Here is a 22,278-nt window from a genome sequence, read left to right as displayed (position 1 = left end):
AGTACCAGTCTGTACAGTAGACCCTGACACACACAGTACCAGTCTGTACAGTAGACCCTGCCACAGACCAGTCTGTACAGTAGACCCTGCCACACACAGTACCAGTCTGTACAGTAGACCCTGCCACACACAGTACCAGTCTGTACAGTAGACCCTGCCACACACAGTACCAGTCTGTACAGTAGACCCTGCCACATACAGTACCAGTCTGTACAGTAGACCCTGCCACATACAGTACCAGTCTGTACAGTAGACCCTGCCACATACAGTACCAGTCTGTACAGTAGACCCTGCCACATACAGTACCAGTCTGTACAGTAGACCCTGCCACACACAGTACCAGTCTGTACAGTAGACCCTGCCACACACAGTACCAGTCTGTACAGTAGACCCTGACACACACAGTACCAGTCTGTACAGTAGACCCTGCCACAGACCAGTCTGTACAGTAGACCCTGCCACATACAGTACCAGTCTGTACAGTAGACCCTGCCACATACAGTACCAGTCTGTACAGTAGACCCTGCCACATACAGTACCAGTCTGTACAGTAGACCCTGCCACATACAGTACCAGTCTGTACAGTAGACCCTGCCACACACAGTACCAGTCTGTACAGTAGACCCTGCCACACACAGTACCAGTCTGTACAGTAGACCCTGCCACACACACAGTACCAGTCTGTACAGTAGACCCTGCCACACACACAGTACCAGTCTGTACAGTAGACCCTGCCACACACAGTACCAGTCTGTACAGTAGACCCTGCCACAGACCAGTCTGTACAGTAGACCCTGCCACACACAGTACCAGTCTGTACAGTAGACCCTGCCACATACAGTACCAGTACCAGACACCACACATACAGTACCAGTCTGTACAGTAGACCCTGCCACACACACTACCAGTCTGTACAGTAGACCCTGCCACACACACTACCAGTCTGTACAGTAGACCCTGCCACATACAGTACCAGTCTGTACAGTAGACCCTGCCACATACAGTACCAGTCTGTACAGTAGACCCTGCCACACACAGTACCAGTCTGTACAGTAGACCCTGCCCCACACAGTACCAGTCTGTACAGTAGACCCTGCCACAGACCAGTCTGTACAGTAGACCCTGCCACATACAGTACCAGTCTGTACAGTAGACCCTGCAACATACAGTACCAGTCTGTACAGTAGACCCTGCCACACAGTACCAGTCTGTACAGTAGACCCTGCCACACACAGTACCAGTCTGTACAGTAGACCCTGCCACACACACAGTACCAGTCTGTACAGTAGACCCTGCCACATACAGTACCAGTCTGTACAGTAGACCCTGCCACATACAGTACCAGTCTGTACAGTAGACCCTGCCACATACAGTACCAGTCTGTACAGTAGACCCTGCCACATACAGTACCAGTCTGTACAGTAGACCCTGCCACACAGTACCAGTCTGTACAGTAGACCCTGCCACATACAGTACCAGTCTGTACAGTAGACCCTGCCACATACAGTACCAGTCTGTACAGTAGACCCTGCCACATACAGTACCAGTCTGTACAGTAGACCCTGCAACACACAGTACCAGTCTGTACAGTAGACCCTGACACACACAGTACCAGTCTGTACAGTAGACCCTGCCACAGACCAGTCTGTACAGTAGACCCTGCCACACACAGTACCAGTCTGTACAGTAGACCCTGCCACACACAGTACCAGTCTGTACAGTAGACCCTGCCACATACAGTACCAGTCTGTACAGTAGACCCTGCCACATACAGTACCAGTCTGTACAGTAGACCCTGCCACATACAGTACCAGTCTGTACAGTAGACCCTGCCACATACAGTACCAGTCTGTACAGTAGACCCTGCCACACACAGTACCAGTCTGTACAGTAGACCCTGCCACACACAGTACCAGTCTGTACAGTAGACCCTGACACACACAGTACCAGTCTGTACAGTAGACCCTGCCACAGACCAGTCTGTACAGTAGACCCTGCCACATACAGTACCAGTCTGTACAGTAGACCCTGCCACATACAGTACCAGTCTGTACAGTAGACCCTGCCACATACAGTACCAGTCTGTACAGTAGACCCTGCCACACACAGTACCAGTCTGTACAGTAGACCCTGCCACACACAGTACCAGTCTGTACAGTAGACCCTGCCACACACACTACCAGTCTGTACAGTAGACCCTGCCACACAGTACCAGTCTGTACAGTAGACCCTGCCACACACAGTACCAGTCTGTACAGTAGACCCTGCCACACACACAGTACCAGTCTGTACAGTAGACCCTGCCACATACAGTACCAGTCTGTACAGTAGACCCTGCCACATACAGTACCAGTCTGTACAGTAGACCCTGCCACATACAGTACCAGTCTGTACAGTAGACCCTGCCACATACAGTACCAGTCTGTACAGTAGACCCTGCCACACAGTACCAGTCTGTACAGTAGACCCTGCCACATACAGTACCAGTCTGTACAGTAGACCCTGCCACATACAGTACCAGTCTGTACAGTAGACCCTGCCACATACAGTACCAGTCTGTACAGTAGACCCTGCAACACACAGTACCAGTCTGTACAGTAGACCCTGACACACACAGTACCAGTCTGTACAGTAGACCCTGCCACAGACCAGTCTGTACAGTAGACCCTGCCACACACAGTACCAGTCTGTACAGTAGACCCTGCCACACACAGTACCAGTCTGTACAGTAGACCCTGCCACATACAGTACCAGTCTGTACAGTAGACCCTGCCACATACAGTACCAGTCTGTACAGTAGACCCTGCCACACACAGTACCAGTCTGTACAGTAGACCCTGCCACAGACCAGTCTGTACAGTAGACCCTGCCACACACAGTACCAGTCTGTACAGTAGACCCTGCCACACACAGTACCAGTCTGTACAGTAGACCCTGCCACATACAGTACCAGTCTGTACAGTAGACCCTGCCACATACAGTACCAGTCTGTACAGTAGACCCTGCCACATACAGTACCAGTCTGTACAGTAGACCCTGCCACATACAGTACCAGTCTGTACAGTAGACCCTGCCACACACAGTACCAGTCTGTACAGTAGACCCTGCCACACACAGTACCAGTCTGTACAGTAGACCCTGACACACACAGTACCAGTCTGTACAGTAGACCCTGCCACAGACCAGTCTGTACAGTAGACCCTGCCACATACAGTACCAGTCTGTACAGTAGACCCTGCCACATACAGTACCAGTCTGTACAGTAGACCCTGCCACATACAGTACCAGTCTGTACAGTAGACCCTGCCACATACAGTACCAGTCTGTACAGTAGACCCTGCCACACACAGTACCAGTCTGTACAGTAGACCCTGCCACACACAGTACCAGTCTGTACAGTAGACCCTGCCACACACACTACCAGTCTGTACAGTAGACCCTGCCACACAGTACCAGTCTGTACAGTAGACCCTGCCACACACAGTACCAGTCTGTACAGTAGACCCTGCCACACACACAGTACCAGTCTGTACAGTAGACCCTGCCACATACAGTACCAGTCTGTACAGTAGACCCTGCCACATACAGTACCAGTCTGTACAGTAGACCCTGCCACATACAGTACCAGTCTGTACAGTAGACCCTGCCACATACAGTACCAGTCTGTACAGTAGACCCTGCCACACAGTACCAGTCTGTACAGTAGACCCTGCCACATACAGTACCAGTCTGTACAGTAGACCCTGCCACATACAGTACCAGTCTGTACAGTAGACCCTGCCACATACAGTACCAGTCTGTACAGTAGACCCTGCAACACACAGTACCAGTCTGTACAGTAGACCCTGACACACACAGTACCAGTCTGTACAGTAGACCCTGCCACAGACCAGTCTGTACAGTAGACCCTGCCACACACAGTACCAGTCTGTACAGTAGACCCTGCCACACACAGTACCAGTCTGTACAGTAGACCCTGCCACATACAGTACCAGTCTGTACAGTAGACCCTGCCACATACAGTACCAGTCTGTACAGTAGACCCTGCCACATACAGTACCAGTCTGTACAGTAGACCCTGCCACATACAGTACCAGTCTGTACAGTAGACCCTGCCACACACAGTACCAGTCTGTACAGTAGACCCTGCCACACACAGTACCAGTCTGTACAGTAGACCCTGACACACACAGTACCAGTCTGTACAGTAGACCCTGCCACAGACCAGTCTGTACAGTAGACCCTGCCACATACAGTACCAGTCTGTACAGTAGACCCTGCCACATACAGTACCAGTCTGTACAGTAGACCCTGCCACATACAGTACCAGTCTGTACAGTAGACCCTGCCACATACAGTACCAGTCTGTACAGTAGACCCTGCCACACACAGTACCAGTCTGTACAGTAGACCCTGCCACACACAGTACCAGTCTGTACAGTAGACCCTGCCACACACACAGTACCAGTCTGTACAGTAGACCCTGCCACACACACAGTACCAGTCTGTACAGTAGACCCTGCCACACACAGTACCAGTCTGTACAGTAGACCCTGCCACAGACCAGTCTGTACAGTAGACCCTGCCACATACAGTACCAGTCTGTACAGTAGACCCTGCCACACACAGTACCAGTCTGTACAGTAGACCCTGCCACACACAGTACCAGTCTGTACAGTAGACCCTGCCACATACAGTACCAGTCTGTACAGTAGACCCTGCCACACACAGTACCAGTCTGTACAGTAGACCCTGCCACACACAGTACCAGTCTGTACAGTAGACCCTGCCACATACACTACCAGTCTGTACAGTAGACCCTGCCACACACACTACCAGTCTGTACAGTAGACCCTGCCACATACAGTACCAGTCTGTACAGTAGACCCTGCCACATACAGTACCAGTACCAGACACCACACATACAGTACCAGTCTGTACAGTAGACCCTGCCACACACAGTACCAGTCTGTACAGTAGACCCTGCCACATACACTACCAGTCTGTACAGTAGACCCTGCCACATACAGTACCAGTCTGTACAGTAGACCCTGCCACATACAGTACCAGTACCAGACACCACACATACAGTACCAGTCTGTACAGTAGACCCTGCCACACACACAGTACCAGTCTGTACAGTAGACCCTGCCACATACACTACCAGTCTGTACAGTAGACCCTGCCACATACAGTACCAGTCTGTACAGTAGACCCTGCCACACACAGTACCAGTCTGTACAGTAGACCCTGCCACATACAGTACCAGTCTGTACAGTAGACCCTGCCACACACAGTACCAGTCTGTACAGTAGACCCTGCCACACACACAGTACCAGTCTGTACAGTAGACCCTGCCACACACAGTACCAGTCTGTACAGTAGACCCTGCCACACACACTACCAGTCTGTACAGTAGACCCTGCCACATACAGTACCAGTCTGTACAGTAGACCCTGCCACATACAGTACCAGTACCAGACACCACACATACAGTACCAGTCTGTACAGTAGACCCTGCCACACACACAGTACCAGTCTGTACAGTAGACCCTGCCACATACACTACCAGTCTGTACAGTAGACCCTGCCACATACAGTACCAGTCTGTACAGTAGACCCTGCCACACACAGTACCAGTCTGTACAGTAGACCCTGCCACACACAGTACCAGTCTGTACAGTAGACCCTGCCACACACAGTACCAGTCTGTACAGTAGACCCTGCCACATACAGTACCAGTCTGTACAGTAGACCCTGCCACATACAGTACCAGTCTGTACAGTAGACCCTGCCACACACAGTACCAGTCTGTACAGTAGACCCTGCCACACACAGTACCAGTCTGTACAGTAGACCCTGCCACAGACCAGTCTGTACAGTAGACCCTGCCACATACAGTACCAGTCTGTACAGTAGACCCTGCCACACACACTACCAGTCTGTACAGTAGACCCTGCCACACACAGTACCAGTCTGTACAGTAGACCCTGCCACAGACCAGTCTGTACAGTAGACCCTGCCACATACAGTACCAGTCTGTACAGTAGACCCTGCCACAGACCAGTCTGTACAGTAGACCCTGCCACAGACCAGTCTGTACAGTAGACCCTGCCACATACAGTACCAGTCTGTACAGTAGACCCTGCCACATACAGTACCAGTCTGTACAGTAGACCCTGCCACACACACTACCAGTCTGTACAGTAGACCCTGCCACACACAGTACCAGTCTGTACAGTAGACCCTGCCACAGACCAGTCTGTACAGTAGACCCTGCCACATACAGTACCAGTCTGTACAGTAGACCCTGCCACACACAGTACCAGTCTGTACAGTAGACCCTGCCACAGACCAGTCTGTACAGTAGACCCTGCCACATACAGTACCAGTCTGTACAGTAGACCCTGCCACATACAGTACCAGTCTGTACAGTAGACCCTGCCACACACAGTACCAGTCTGTACAGTAGACCCTGCCACACACAGTACCAGTCTGTACAGTAGACCCTGCCACATACAGTACCAGTCTGTACAGTAGACCCTGCCACATACAGTACCAGTCTGTACAGTAGACCCTGCCACATACAGTACCAGTCTGTACAGTAGACCCTGCCACACACAGTACCAGTCTGTACAGTAGACCCTGCCACATACAGTACCAGTACCAGACACCACACATACAGTACCAGTCTGTACAGTAGACCCTGCCACACACACTACCAGTCTGTACAGTAGACCCTGCCACATACAGTACCAGTCTGTACAGTAGACCCTGCCACATACAGTACCAGTACCAGACACCACACATACAGTACCAGTCTGTACAGTAGACCCTGCCACACACAGTACCAGTCTGTACAGTAGACCCTGCCACATACACTACCAGTCTGTACAGTAGACCCTGCCACATACAGTACCAGTCTGTACAGTAGACCCTGCCACATACAGTACCAGTACCAGACACCACACATACAGTACCAGTCTGTACAGTAGACCCTGCCACACACACAGTACCAGTCTGTACAGTAGACCCTGCCACATACACTACCAGTCTGTACAGTAGACCCTGCCACATACAGTACCAGTCTGTACAGTAGACCCTGCCACACACAGTACCAGTCTGTACAGTAGACCCTGCCACATACACTACCAGTCTGTACAGTAGACCCTGCCACATACAGTACCAGTCTGTACAGTAGACCCTGCCACACACACTACCAGTCTGTACAGTAGACCCTGCCACACACAGTACCAGTCTGTACAGTAGACCCTGCCACACACACAGTACGAGTCTGTACAGTAGACCCTGCCACACACAGTACCAGTCTGTACAGTAGACCCTGCCACACACACTACCAGTCTGTACAGTAGACCCTGCCACACACAGTACCAGTCTGTACAGTAGACCCTGCCACATACAGTACCAGTCTGTACAGTAGACCCTGCCACATACAGTACCAGTCTGTACAGTAGACCCTGCCACATACAGTACCAGTCTGTACAGTAGACCCTGCCACATACAGTACCAGTACCAGACACCACACATACAGTACCAGTCTGTACAGTAGACCCTGCCACACACACTACCAGTCTGTACAGTAGACCCTGCCACATACAGTACCAGTCTGTACAGTAGACCCTGCCACATACAGTACCAGTACCAGACACCACACATACAGTACCAGTCTGTACAGTAGACCCTGCCACACACACAGTACCAGTCTGTACAGTAGACCCTGCCACATACACTACCAGTCTGTACAGTAGACCCTGCCACATACAGTACCAGTCTGTACAGTAGACCCTGCCACATACAGTACCAGTCTGTACAGTAGACCCTGCCACATACAGTACCAGTACCAGACACCACACATACAGTACCAGTCTGTACAGTAGACCCTGCCACACACACAGTACCAGTCTGTACAGTAGACCCTGCCACATACAGTACCAGTCTGTACAGTAGACCCTGCCACACACAGTACCAGTCTGTACAGTAGACCCTGCCACACACACTACCAGTCTGTACAGTAGACCCTGCCACATACAGTACCAGTCTGTACAGTAGACCCTGCCACACACAGTACCAGTCTGTACAGTAGACCCTGCCACATACAGTACCAGTCTGTACAGTAGACCCTGCCACATACAGTACCAGTCTGTACAGTAGACCCTGCCACACACAGTACCAGTCTGTACAGTAGACCCTGCCACACACAGTACCAGTCTGTACAGTAGACCCTGCCACATACAGTACCAGTCTGTACAGTAGACCCTGCCACAGACCAGTCTGTACAGTAGACCCTGCCACACACACTACCAGTCTGTACAGTAGACCCTGCCACACACACAGTACCAGTCTGTACAGTAGACCCTGCCACACACACTACCAGTCTGTACAGTAGACCCTGCCACATACAGTACCAGTCTGTACAGTAGACCCTGCCACATACAGTACCAGTACCAGACCCTGCCACATACAGTACCAGTCTGTACAGTAGACCCTGCCACACACAGTACCAGTCTGTACAGTAGACCCTGCCACATACACTACCAGTCTGTACAGTAGACCCTGCCACAGACCAGTCTGTACAGTAGACCCTGCCACATACAGTACCAGTCTGTACAGTAGACCCTGCCACATACAGTACCAGTCTGTACAGTAGACCCTGCCACACACAGTACCAGTCTGTACAGTAGACCCTGCCACACACACAGTACCAGTCTGTACAGTAGACCCTGCCACATACAGTACCAGTCTGTACAGTAGACCCTGCCACATACAGTACCAGTCTGTACAGTAGACCCTGCAACACACAGTACCAGTCTGTACAGTAGACCCTGCCACACACAGTACCAGTCTGTACAGTAGACCCTGCCACAGACCAGTCTGTACAGTAGACCCTGCCACATACAGTACCAGTCTGTACAGTAGACCCTGCCACATACAGTACCAGTCTGTACAGTAGACCCTGCCACATACAGTACCAGTCTGTACAGTAGACCCTGCCACACACACTACCAGTCTGTACAGTAGACCCTGCCACATACAGTACCAGTACCAGACACCACACATACAGTACCAGTCTGTACAGTAGACCCTGCCACATACATTACCAGTCTGTACAGTAGACCCTGCCACATACAGTACCAGTCTGTACAGTAGACCCTGCCACACACAGTACCAGTCTGTACAGTAGACCCTGCCACATACAGTACCAGTCTGTACAGTAGACCCTGCCACACACACTACCAGTCTGTACAGTAGACCCTGCCACACACACTACCAGTCTGTACAGTAGACCCTGCCACATACAGTACCAGTACCAGACACCACACATACAGTACCAGTCTGTACAGTAGACCCTGCCACACACACTACCAGTCTGTACAGTAGACCCTGCCACATACAGTACCAGTCTGTACAGTAGACCCTGCCACATACAGTACCAGTCTGTACAGTAGACCCTGCCACATACAGTACCAGTACCAGACACCACACATACAGTACCAGTCTGTACAGTAGACCCTGCCACACACACAGTACCAGTCTGTACAGTAGACCCTGCCACATACACTACCAGTCTGTACAGTAGACCCTGCCACATACAGTACCAGTCTGTACAGTAGACCCTGCCACACACAGTACCAGTCTGTACAGTAGACCCTGCCACACACACTACCAGTCTGTACAGTAGACCCTGCCACACACAGTACCAGTCTGTACAGTAGACCCTGCCACACACAGTACCAGTCTGTACAGTAGACCCTGCCACACACACTACCAGTCTGTACAGTAGACCCTGCCACACACAGTACCAGTCTGTACAGTAGACCCTGCCACACACAGTACCAGTCTGTACAGTAGACCCTGCCACATACAGTACCAGTCTGTACAGTAGACCCTGCCACATACAGTACCAGTCTGTACAGTAGACCCTGCCACACACAGTACCAGTCTGTACAGTAGACCCTGCCACATACAGTACCAGTACCAGACACCACACATACAGTACCAGTCTGTACAGTAGACCCTGCCACACACACTACCAGTCTGTACAGTAGACCCTGCCACACACACTACCAGTCTGTACAGTAGACCCTGCCACATACAGTACCAGTCTGTACAGTAGACCCTGCCACATACAGTACCAGTCTGTACAGTAGACCCTGCCACACACAGTACCAGTCTGTACAGTAGACCCTGCCACAGACCAGTCTGTACAGTAGACCCTGCCACATACAGTACCAGTCTGTACAGTAGACCCTGCCACATACAGTACCAGTCTGTACAGTAGACCCTGCCACATACAGTACCAGTCTGTACAGTAGACCCTGCAACACACAGTACCAGTCTGTACAGTAGACCCTGCCACACACAGTACCAGTCTGTACAGTAGACCCTGCCACAGACCAGTCTGTACAGTAGACCCTGCAACACACAGTACCAGTCTGTACAGTAGACCCTGCCACATACAGTACCAGTCTGTACAGTAGACCCTGCCACATACAGTACCAGTCTGTACAGTAGACCCTGCCACACACAGTACCAGTCTGTACAGTAGACCCTGCCACACACAGTACCAGTCTGTACAGTAGACCCTGCCACACACAGTACCAGTCTGTACAGTAGACCCTGCCACACACAGTACCAGTCTGTACAGTAGACCCTGCCACATACAGTACCAGTCTGTACAGTAGACCCTGCCACATACAGTACCAGTCTGTACAGTAGACCCTGCCACACACACTACCAGTCTGTACAGTAGACCCTGCCACATACAGTACCAGTCTGTACAGTAGACCCTGCCACACAGTACCAGTCTGTACAGTAGACCCTGCCACATACAGTACCAGTCTGTACAGTAGACCCTGCCACACACACAGTACCAGTCTGTACAGTAGACCCTGCCACACACACAGTACCAGTCTGTACAGTAGACCCTGCCACATACAGTACCAGTCTGTACAGTAGACCCTGCCACATACAGTACCAGTACCAGACACCACACATACAGTACCAGTCTGTACAGTAGACCCTGCCACACACAGTACCAGTCTGTACAGTAGACCCTGCCACATACACTACCAGTCTGTACAGTAGACCCTGCCACATACAGTACCAGTCTGTACAGTAGACCCTGCCACACACAGTACCAGTCTGTACAGTAGACCCTGCCACATACAGTACCAGTCTGTACAGTAGACCCTGCCACACAGAGTACCAGTCTGTACAGTAGACCCTGCCACATACAGTACCAGTCTGTACAGTAGACCCTGCCACACACAGTACCAGTCTGTACAGTAGACCCTACAACAACACAGTACCAGTCTGTACAGTAGACCCTGCCACATACAGTACCAGTCTGTACAGTAGACCCTGCCACATACAGTACCAGTCTGTACAGTAGACCCTGCCACACACAGTACCAGTCTGTACAGTAGACCCTGCCACATACAGTACCAGTCTGTACAGTAGACCCTGCCACACACAGTACCAGTCTGTACAGTAGACCCTGCCACATACACTACCAGTCTGTACAGTAGACCCTGCCACACACACTACCAGTCTGCACAGTAGACCCTGCCACACACACTACCAGTCTGCACAGTAGACCCTGCCACACACACAGTACCAGTCTGTACAGTAGACCCTGCCACATACAGTACCAGTCTGTACAGTAGACCCTGCCACACACAGTACCAGTCTGTACAGTAGACCCTGCCACACACAGTACCAGTCTGTACAGTAGACCCTGCCACAGACCAGTCTGTACAGTAGACCCTGCCACACACACTACCAGTCTGTACAGTAGACCCTGCCACACACACAGTACCAGTCTGTACAGTAGACCCTGCCACACATACAGTACCAGTCTGTACAGTAGACCCTGCCACACACAGTACCAGTCTGTACAGTAGACCCTGCCACACACAGTACCAGTCTGTACAGTAGACCCTGCCACACACAGTACCAGTCTGTACAGTAGACCCTGCCACACACACTACCAGTCTGTACAGTAGACCCTGCCACATACAGTACCAGTCTGTACAGTAGACCCTGCCACATACAGTACCAGTCTGTACAGTAGACCCTGCCACATACAGTACCAGTACCAGACACCACACATACAGTACCAGTCTGTACAGTAGACCCTGCCACACACACAGTACCAGTCTGTACAGTAGACCCTGCCACATACACTACCAGTCTGTACAGTAGACCCTGCCACATACAGTACCAGTCTGTACAGTAGACCCTGCCACACACAGTACCAGTCTGTACAGTAGACCCTGCCACATACAGTACCAGTCTGTACAGTAGACCCTGCCACACACAGTACCAGTCTGTACAGTAGACCCTGCCACATACAGTACCAGTCTGTACAGTAGACCCTGCCACATACAGTACCAGTCTGTACAGTAGACCCTGCCACACACAGTACCAGTCTGTACAGTAGACCCTGCCACATACAGTACCAGTCTGTACAGTAGACCCTGCCACACACAGTACCAGTCTGTACAGTAGACCCTGCCACATACAGTACCAGTCTGTACAGTAGACCCTGCCACATACAGTACCAGTACCAGACACCACACATACAGTACCAGTCTGTACAGTAGACCCTGCCACACACACAGTACCAGTCTGTACAGTAGACCCTGCCACATACACTACCAGTCTGTACAGTAGACCCTGCCACATACAGTACCAGTCTGTACAGTAGACCCTGCCACACACAGTACCAGTCTGTACAGTAGACCCTGCCACATACAGTACCAGTCTGTACAGTAGACCCTGCCACACACAGTACCAGTCTGTACAGTAGACCCTGCCACATACAGTACCAGTCTGTACAGTAGACCCTGCCACACACACTACCAGTCTGTACAGTAGACCCTGCCACACACAGTACCAGTCTGTACAGTAGACCCTGCCACACACACAGTACCAGTCTGTACAGTAGACCCTGCCACACACAGTACCAGTCTGTGCAGTAGACCCTGCCACACACACTACCAGTCTGTACAGTAGACCCTGCCACATACAGTACCAGTCTGTACAGTAGACCCTGCCACATACAGTACCAGTCTGTACAGTAGACCCTGCCACATACAGTACCAGTCTGTACAGTAGACCCTGCCACACACAGTACCAGTCTGTACAGTAGACCCTGCCACACACAGTACCAGTCTGTACAGTAGACCCTGCCACAGACCAGTCTGTACAGTAGACCCTGCCACACACAGTACCAGTCTGTACAGTAGACCCTGCCACACACAGTACCAGTCTGTACAGTAGACCCTGCCACACACAGTACCAGTCTGTACAGTAGACCCTGCCACACACAGTACCAGTCTGTACAGTAGACCCTGCCACACACAGTACCAGTCTGTACAGTAGACCCTGCCACACACACAGTACCAGTCTGTACAGTAGACCCTGCCACATACAGTACCAGTCTGTACAGTAGACCCTGCCACATACAGTACCAGTCTGTACAGTAGACCCTGCCACACACAGTACCAGTCAAAAGTTTGGACACACCTACTCATTCCAGGGTGTTTCTTTGAGTTTAGTATTTTCTTTAGTAACACTTTTTTGGTTACTTCATGATTCCATATGTGTTATTTTATAGTGTTGATGTCTTCACTATTATTCTACAATGTAAAAAATAAAGAAAAACCCTTGAATGAGTAGGTGTGTCCAAACTTTTGACTGGTACTGTATGTGATAAAGAGGCATATTTTCTGGATGATTTAAACGTTGACTGGCTTTCATCAGGCTGCCCACTCAAGAGAAAGCTTCAAACTGTAACTAGAGACTGCAACCTGGTTCAGGATATCAATCAACCTACCAGGGTAGTTACAAACAGCACAGGAAGGAAATCATTAACATGTATTGATCACATCTGTACTAATGCTGCATACATTTGTTTGAAAGCAGTATTCAAATCCATAGGATGTAGTGATCACAATATAGTAGCCATATCTTGGAAAACCAAAGTTCTAAAAGCTGGGCCTAATATAGTGTATAAGAGGTCATACAATACGTTTTGTAGTGATTCATATGTTGTTGATGTGAAGAATATGTGTTGGTCCGTGGTGTGTAATGACGAGCAAACAGATGCTGTACTTGACACATTTATGAAATTGCTTATCCCAGTTACTAATAAGCATGCACCCATTAAGAAAAAGACTGTAAAAACAGTTAAATCCCCGTGGATTGATGAGGAATTTAAAAATGATATGGTTGTGAGGGATGAGGTAAAAGAGATGGCAAATCGGCCTGGCTGTACAACCGATTGGCAAACAAATTGCAATTTGAGAAATCATGTGACTAAATTGAATAAAAACAACTGATAATGCCACTCCTATTTGCCATATCTTCAATTGAAGCCTATTTCAAAAACTAAAAGCACTGTATTTGGGACAAATCATTCACTAAACCCTAAACCTAAACTAAATCTTGTAATAAATTATGTGGAAATTGAGGAAGTTGAGGAGACTAAACTGCTTGGAGTAATCCTGGATTGTAAACTGTCATGGTCAAAACATATTGATACAACAGCAGCTAGGATGTGGAGAAGTCTGTCTATAATAAAGCGTTGCTCTGCCTTCTTAACAACACTGTCAACAAGGCAGGTCCTACAGGCCCTGGTTTTATCACACCTGGACTACTGTTCAGTCATGTGGTCAGGTGCCACAAAGAGGGACGAAGGAAAATTGCAATTGGCTCAGAGCAGGGCAGCACGACTGGCCCTTGGATGTACACAGAGAGCTAATATTAATAATATGCATGTCAATCTCTCCTGGCTCAAAGTGGAGGAGAGATTGACTTCATCACTACTTGTATTTATGAGATGTATTGACATGTTGAATGCACTGAGCTGTCTGTTTCAACTACTCGGACACCCATGCATACCCCACAAGACATGCCACCAGAGGTCTCTTCACAGTCCCCAAGTCCAGAACAGACTATAGGAGGCGCACAGAAAGACATAAAGCCAAGACTACATGGAACTCTATTCCACATCAAGTAACTGATGGAGCAGTAGAATCAGATTCATTCAACATGTCAATACATCTCATAAATACAAGTAGTGATGAAGTCAATCTCTCCTCCACTTTGAGCCAGGAGAGATTGACATGCATATTATTAATGTTAGCTCTCTGTGTACATCCAAGGGCCAGACGTGCTGCCCGCTCTGAGCCAATTGCAATTTTCCTACGTCCCTCTTTGGCACCTGGCCACATGACTGAACAATAGTTCAGGTGTGCTAAAACCAGGGCCTGTAGGATCTGCCTTGTTGATAGTGACAGTAGAATTAAATGAATATAAACAGATAAAATACACGTTATGGAACAGCGGGGACTGTGAAGCGACACAAACATAGACACGTATACAAACACAAGATAACATATGCACTATACACACATGAATATGGTGTTATAGATATGTGGTGGTAGACTGAGGGCCCCACACTTAATATATTGTGAAATCTGTTATGAATGTATTGTAATGTTTTTAAAATGTATAACTGCCTTCATTTTGTTGGACCCCCAGATGAGGATCCATAATAAATACACATTTTTTTTTTTTTTTGCTTTTGCAGTCCTTCAATAAAATAAAAAAACATGAACGGTTTGTCAAATTGTTATGTGTTCTACTTGTAGCTCTGCTTGTCCTGAAAATAACATGGTAAAACACTTAGACTGCTCAAAAAAATAAAGGGAACACTAAAATAACACATCCTAGATCTGAATGAATGAATATATTCTTATTAAATACTTTTTTTCTTTACATAGTTGAATGTGCTGACAACAAAATCACACAAAAATGATCAATGGAAATCAAATTTATCAACCCATGGCGGTCTGGATTTGGAGTCACACTCAAAATTAAAGTGGAAAACCACACTACAGGCTGATCCAACTTTGATGTAATGTCCTTAAAACAAGTCAAAATGAGGCTCAGTAGTGTGTGTGGCCTCCACGTGCCTGTATGACCTCCCTACAACGCCTGGGCATGCTCCTGATGAGGTGGCGGATGGTCTCCTGAGGGATCTCCTCCCAGACCTGGACTAAAGCATCCGCCAACTCCTGGACAGTCTGTGGTGCAACGTGGCGTTGGTGGATGGAGCAAGACATGATGTCCCAGATGTGCTCAATTGGATTCAGGTCTGGGGAACGGGCGGGCCAGTCCATAGCATCAATGCCTTCCTCTTGCAGGAACTGCTGACACACTCCAGCCACATGAGGTCTAGCATTGTCTTGCATTAGGAGGAACCCAGGGCCAACCGCACCAGCATATGGTCTCACAAGGGGTCTGAAGATCTCATCTCGGTACCTAATGGCAGTCAGGCTACCTCTGGCGAGCACATGGAGGGCTGTGCGGCCCCCCAAAGAAATGCCACCCCATACCATGACTGACCCACCGCCAAACCGGTCATGCTGGAGGATGTTGCAGGCAGCAGAACGTTCTCCACGACGTCTCCAGACTCTGTCACGTCTGTCACATGTGCTCATGTGCTCAGTGTGAACCTGCTTTCATCTGTGAAGAGCACAGGGCGCCAGTGGCGAATTTGCCAATCTTGGTGTTCTCTGGCAAATGCCAAACGTCCTGCACGGTGTTGGGCTGTAAGCACAACCCCCACCTGTGGATGTCGGGCCCTCATACCACCCTCATGGAGTCTGTTTCTGACCGTTTGCGCAGACACATGCACATTTGTGGCCTGCTGGAGGTCATTTTGCAGGGCTCTGGCAGTGCTCCTCCTGCTCCTCCTTGCACAAAGGCGGAGGTAGCGGTCCTCCTGCTGGGTCTTCCTCCTACGGCCTCCTCCACGTCTCCTGATGTACTGGCCTGTCTCCTAGTAGCGCCTCCATGCTCTGGACACTACGCTGACAGACACAGCAAACCTTCTTGCCACAGCTCGCATTGATGTGCCATCCTGGATGAACTGCACTACCTGAGCCACGTGTGTGGGTTGTAGACTCCGTCTCATGCTACCACTAGAGTGAGAGCACCGCCAGCATTCAAAAGTGACCAAAACATCAGCCAGGAAGCATAGGAACTGAGAAGTGGTCTGTGTTCACCACCTGCAGAACCACTCCTTTATTGGGGGTGTCTTGCTAATTGCCTATAATTTCCACCTGTTGTCTATTCCATTTGCACAACAGCATGTGAAATTTATTGTCAATCAGTGTTGCTTCCTAAGTGGACAATTTGATTTCACAGAAGTGTGATTGGAGTTACATTGTGTTGTTTAAGTGTTCCCTTTATTTTTTGGAGCAGTGTATAAAGGCTGGACATGGAGATAAACGACAATCAGATAAACGACAGTCGGATAAATGAAAAGCCCATTTTCGCTGGGAGTTTTGGGACTGGGGGAGTTCATATTTGTATAGTTCCAAAGGAAAATAGTGTGACAGTCCCAACCAACTAAACAGTCCATCATGTGTGCTTGCACTGACCTCTGCTGGCTGAGAGGAGGCATGGCAGCGGAGACTGGCTATCTGTTCATCCTTGTCGGCGATGCTGGAGAGGAGTTTGGTTAGCTGGACCTCCAGAGCTGTTACCAGGGAGTCCCTCTCTTTCCTCCACTTCACTAGGTCCTGCTCCTTCTCACTGAGCTGGGCCACCAGACCTTCCTACAGGGTCACAGACAGGGGTTTCTTAGTAGGTTTTAACCCCATCTCACTGAGCTGGGCCACCAGACCTTCCTACAGGGTCACAGACAGGGGTTTCTTAGTAGGTTTTAACCCCATCTCACTGAGCTGGGCCACCAGACCTTCCTGCAGGGTCACAGACAGACAGGGGTTTCTTAGTAGGTTTTAACCCCTTCTCACTGAGCTGGGCCACCAGACCTTCCTACAGGGTCACAGACAGGGGTTTCTTAGTAGGTTTTAACCCCTTCTCACTGAGCTGGGCCACCAGACCTTCCTACAGGGTCACAGACAGGGGTTTCTTAGTAGGTTTTAACCCCATCTCACTGAGCTGGGCCACCAGACCTTCCTACAGGGTCACAGACAGGGGTTTCTTAGTAGGTTTTAACCCCTTCTCACTGAGCTGGGCCACCAGACCTTCCTACAGGGTCACAGACAGGGGTTTCTTAGGCTGCATTTACACGGGCAGCCCAATTCTGATCTTTTTAACCAATTATTGGCAAAATGTCTGATCTGTGTAAATGCAGCCTTTGTCTGTACAGGGTATTGTAGCTGTATTGTAAGGAAAACCTCTCCTATGGGATCCCCAGACGTTTCACAATGTTGTTGAACTAGCTCACCTGATTCACCTTGTAAAGGGGCTTGATGATTAGTTGAATCAGGTTTGATAACTGTGGAATTAGTTCATACACATGGAACGGCTGGGGGTCCCCGAGGGGAAGTTGTTTTACCACTTGGGTTTGCTGCTTGGCGTGAAGCTTGCGGCCGTCTGCAAACTTCCTCATCTCCTGGTTCCTCTTATCCTCGGCCTCCTTGGCCAGCCGGATCAGTACAGTCTTCTCTTCAAGCCACTTCCTCCTGTCAGCTTGGTGTTTCTCAGTACACAGCTAGAAACACACACCATTACTTATACTTGGAAGTACACTTACATGTACTGACTAATCCAATGTAAAAGATAAAGGGAGAAAATACACACTATCAACAACTACATATGTTGACCCGTTTCAGGAAGCAAGGCGTATGTCGCAAGTCACGACTTCAGAGGAGAGTGAAGTTCATCATCTTTCAAAGCAAAATTACTTTCCCGTTGTTCCTCTAAAATGTAGTGTATGATATACCATTTAGTAGCTCTGAATATCTACTTTTATCCAATGTAAAATAAAATAAAAACATTTCAAATTTTGCTACATAAGACCAAATCCATGTTGGTGAGTCACATATTGAGATGTCCACCTTTAAGGTGACTTGAGCCTGAATTGCTTCCTGTATGGCTAGCTTGGCCTCGTCCGATTGGTTGTCTCTCATGGCTCCAGTGTCTTTCCCACTGTCTTGGTAGCGTAACAGTCCTTTCAGTTTATCCACCTCTGGGGGGGGGGGGGGGGGGAACAAAAAACAACAAGAACACTTGAGTACTATCACCATGTTCAGTTGTAATCACTATTCTATGTTTAATTGACTGAACAATGTTTTGTATATACTGAGCATACAAACATTAGGAACACCTTCCTAATATTGAGTTGTACCCTCAGAACAACATCAATACATTCAAGACAATGTCGATCTCAGTCGAACCCAGCGCCGACAGTATTCAGATCTGGGGTGAAATATTATTTAGAGTATTTCAAATACATGTACACGCATATATACAGTGCATTCGGAAAGTATTCAGACCCCTTCTCCCCATTTCGTCACGTTACAGCCTTATTCAAAAACGGATTAAACATACTTTTTTGTCTACACACAATACCCCATAATGACATCACAATACCCCATAATGACATCACAATACCCCATAATGACAAACCGAAAACAGGTTAAAAAAACGGAAATATCTTATTTACATAAGTATTCAGACCCTTTGCTATGAGACTCGAAACTGAGCTCAGGTGCATCCTGTTTCCATTGATCATCCTGGTAAGTTGGTGGTTGAAGATATCCCTCTAGTGGTGTGTATTTCTCCTGTCTCATCCGGTGTCCTGTGTGAATTTAAGTATGCTCCCTCTCTTTCTCTCTGAGGACCTGAGCCCTAGGACCATGCCTCGGGACTACCTTGCTTGATGACTCCTTGCTGCCCCAGTCCACCTGGTCATGCTGCTGCTCCAGTTTCAACTGTTCTGCTTGCGGCTATGGAACCCTGACCTGATCACTGGACGTGCTACCTTGTCCCGGACCTGCTGTTTTGGACTCTCTCTCTCTACCGCACCTACTGTCTCTAACTCTGAATGATCGGCTATGAAAAGCCAACTGACATTTACTCCTGAGGTGCTGACCTGTTGCACCCTCTACAACCACTGTGATTATTATTATCTGACCCTGCTGGTCATCTATGAACGTTTGAACATCTTGGTCATGTTCTGCCTATCCAAATACATGTGATTTGATTTTGATACCTTTTTCTTTATCTGAACGGTTTGTCTTTCACTTGCCTTTTTGTGAGTGTGCGAATAAATAAACTAGAACTTAAAACACTAAATATACACCGTCATGGAAAACTACATCTTGAGATAATCCCACCTTCAATGAGGGCGTCAATCTCATCCAGTTTGGCCTCTAACACCTGCTCCTGTTGGGTCTGGGTATCCTCCTGTTCAGTTAGAGCCAGACGCATGTCCTCCATCATACGCTCCTTAGCCTGAAGGTCTGGGGAAGCACAATGAACCCCATGAATACAAGACAGAGATACATATTGGGCTCCCGAGTGGGGCAGCGGTCTAAGGCACTGCATCTCAATGCAAAAGGCGTCACTACAGACACCCTGGTTCAAATCCAGGATGTATCACAACCGGCCGTGATTGGGAGTCCCGTAGGGTGGCGCACAATTGGCCCAGCGTCGTCCGGGTTTGGCCGGGGTAGGCCGTCATCGTAATATAAGAATTTGTTCATAACTGGCTTGTCTGGTTAAATAAAGTTTAGATTTAAAATAAAAAGACAAGAGCAGCCTAACTCCATGATTACAGGACAGAGAGGAGAGCAGCCTAACTCCATGATTACAGGACAGAGAAGAGCAGCCTAACTCCATGATTACAGGACAGAGAGAAGGGCAGCCTAACTCCATGATTACAGGACAGAGAGGAGAGCAGCCTATCTCCATGATTACAGGACAGAGAGGAGAGCAGCCTAACTCCATGATTACAGGACAGAGAGGAGAGCAGCCTAACTCCATGATTACAGGACAGAGGAGAGCAGCCTAACTCCATGATTACAGGACAGAGAGGAGAGCAGCCTAACTCCATGATTACAGGACAGAGAGGAGTGCAGCCTATCTCCATGATTACAGGACAGAGAGAAGAGCAGCCTAACTCCATGATTACAGGACAGAGAGGAGAGCAGCCTAACTCCATGATTACAGGACAGAGAGAAGAGCAGCCTAACTCCATGATTACAGGACAGAGAGGAGAGCAGCCTAACTCCATGATTACAGGACAGAGAGGAGAGCAGCCTAACTCCATGATTACAGGACAGAGAGAAGAGCAGCCTAACTCCATGATTACAGGACAGAGAGAAGAGCAGCCTAACTCCATGATTACAGGACAGAGAGGAGAGCAGCCTAACTCCATGATTACAGGACAGAGAGAAGAGCAGCCTAACTCCATGATTACAGGACAGAGAGGAGAGCAGCCTAACTCCATGATTACAGGACAGAGAGGAGAGCATCCTAACTCCATGATTACAGGACAGAGAGAAGAGCAGCCTAACTCCATGATTACAGGACAGAGAGAAGAGCAGCCTAACTCCATGATTACAGGACAGAGAGGAGAGCAGCCTAACTCCATGATTACAGGACAGAGAGAAGAGCAGCCTAACTCCATGATTACAGGACAGAGAGGAGAGCAGCCTAACTCCATGATTACAGGACAGAGAGGAGAGCCTACATTTGAACTAAACAGTGTGCTCCAAAGAGTATGTAGGACAATAAATACACAGTATGTCATTTTACTAAGTAGTAGGCAAGAACACAGCCTATGTACGGCACACAGAAATACAGAGCAGAACATTATGGCTCAATAGGCTTTATGTACCTTTACAGGCGTTCGGATACAGCTTGAGGTTCTCGTCAGCAGACCGTTCCTGGAAAGAGAACGAGCTGGATCAAGCTCCGGTCAACAACATGGACACATTTAAAGTAAAACAACCAAGATTAACCGAGATTAAACAACATACCGTTTTCAGTTGCTGTATGGTCCTGTCTTTATTAGCCAAGTCTGCCTGCTGCAGTCTCTTCACTTTCTCCAAGTCCTGCAGTTTTCGTTTGAGAGATTTCTCCTCTTCTCGCATGGAAATGATCTTGGGTAGGAAAACAAAAGGGGAGATACGTTATGAATAGTGATTCATACGTTATGATAGTGATTCATACGTTATTATAGTGATTAATATATTATAGTGATTCATACGTTATTATAGTGATTCATACGTTATTATAGTGATTAATATATTATAGTGATTCATACGTTATTATAGTGATTCATACATTATTATAGTGATTAATACGTTATGAATAGTGATTCATACGTTATTATAGTGATTAATATAATATAGTGATTCATACATTATTATAGTGATTCAATCGTTTTTAATAGTGATTCATGAGTTATCAATGGTGATTCATACA

At 48.6% G+C, this 22,278-nt stretch overlaps 1 protein-coding gene across 3 annotated transcripts in view; it reads right to left on the bottom strand.

Annotated features, from left to right (window-relative positions):
* The window catches only part of kif20ba (kinesin family member 20Ba), a 62,442-nt gene that overhangs the window by 28,353 nt on the left and 11,811 nt on the right, over positions 1-22,278 (bottom strand). For 2 of the 3 annotated variants that reach the window (XM_055866708.1, XM_055866622.1), the window contains exons 20-25: positions 21,831-21,953; positions 21,689-21,737; positions 20,184-20,309; positions 18,903-19,033; positions 18,401-18,556; positions 17,478-17,654 (exon numbers count right to left, since the gene is read on the bottom strand). In XM_055866708.1, the coding sequence (XP_055722683.1) occupies positions 17,478-17,654; positions 18,401-18,556; positions 18,903-19,033; positions 20,184-20,309; positions 21,689-21,737; positions 21,831-21,953 (762 nt within the window). Of the gene's footprint in view, positions 1-17,477; positions 17,655-17,975; positions 18,091-18,400; positions 18,557-18,902; positions 19,034-20,183; positions 20,310-21,688; positions 21,738-21,830; positions 21,954-22,278 lie in introns of those variants that run through there. The other variant, XM_055866793.1, reaches the window with a different exon arrangement.

This window comes from Salvelinus fontinalis, chromosome 1 (assembly GCF_029448725.1).
Source record: "Salvelinus fontinalis isolate EN_2023a chromosome 1, ASM2944872v1, whole genome shotgun sequence".
Classification (NCBI taxonomy): Eukaryota; Metazoa; Chordata; class Actinopteri; order Salmoniformes; family Salmonidae; genus Salvelinus; species Salvelinus fontinalis.
The sequence above is the reverse complement of the archived record's forward strand: the minus strand, read 5'-3'. Positions and strand labels throughout refer to the sequence as shown.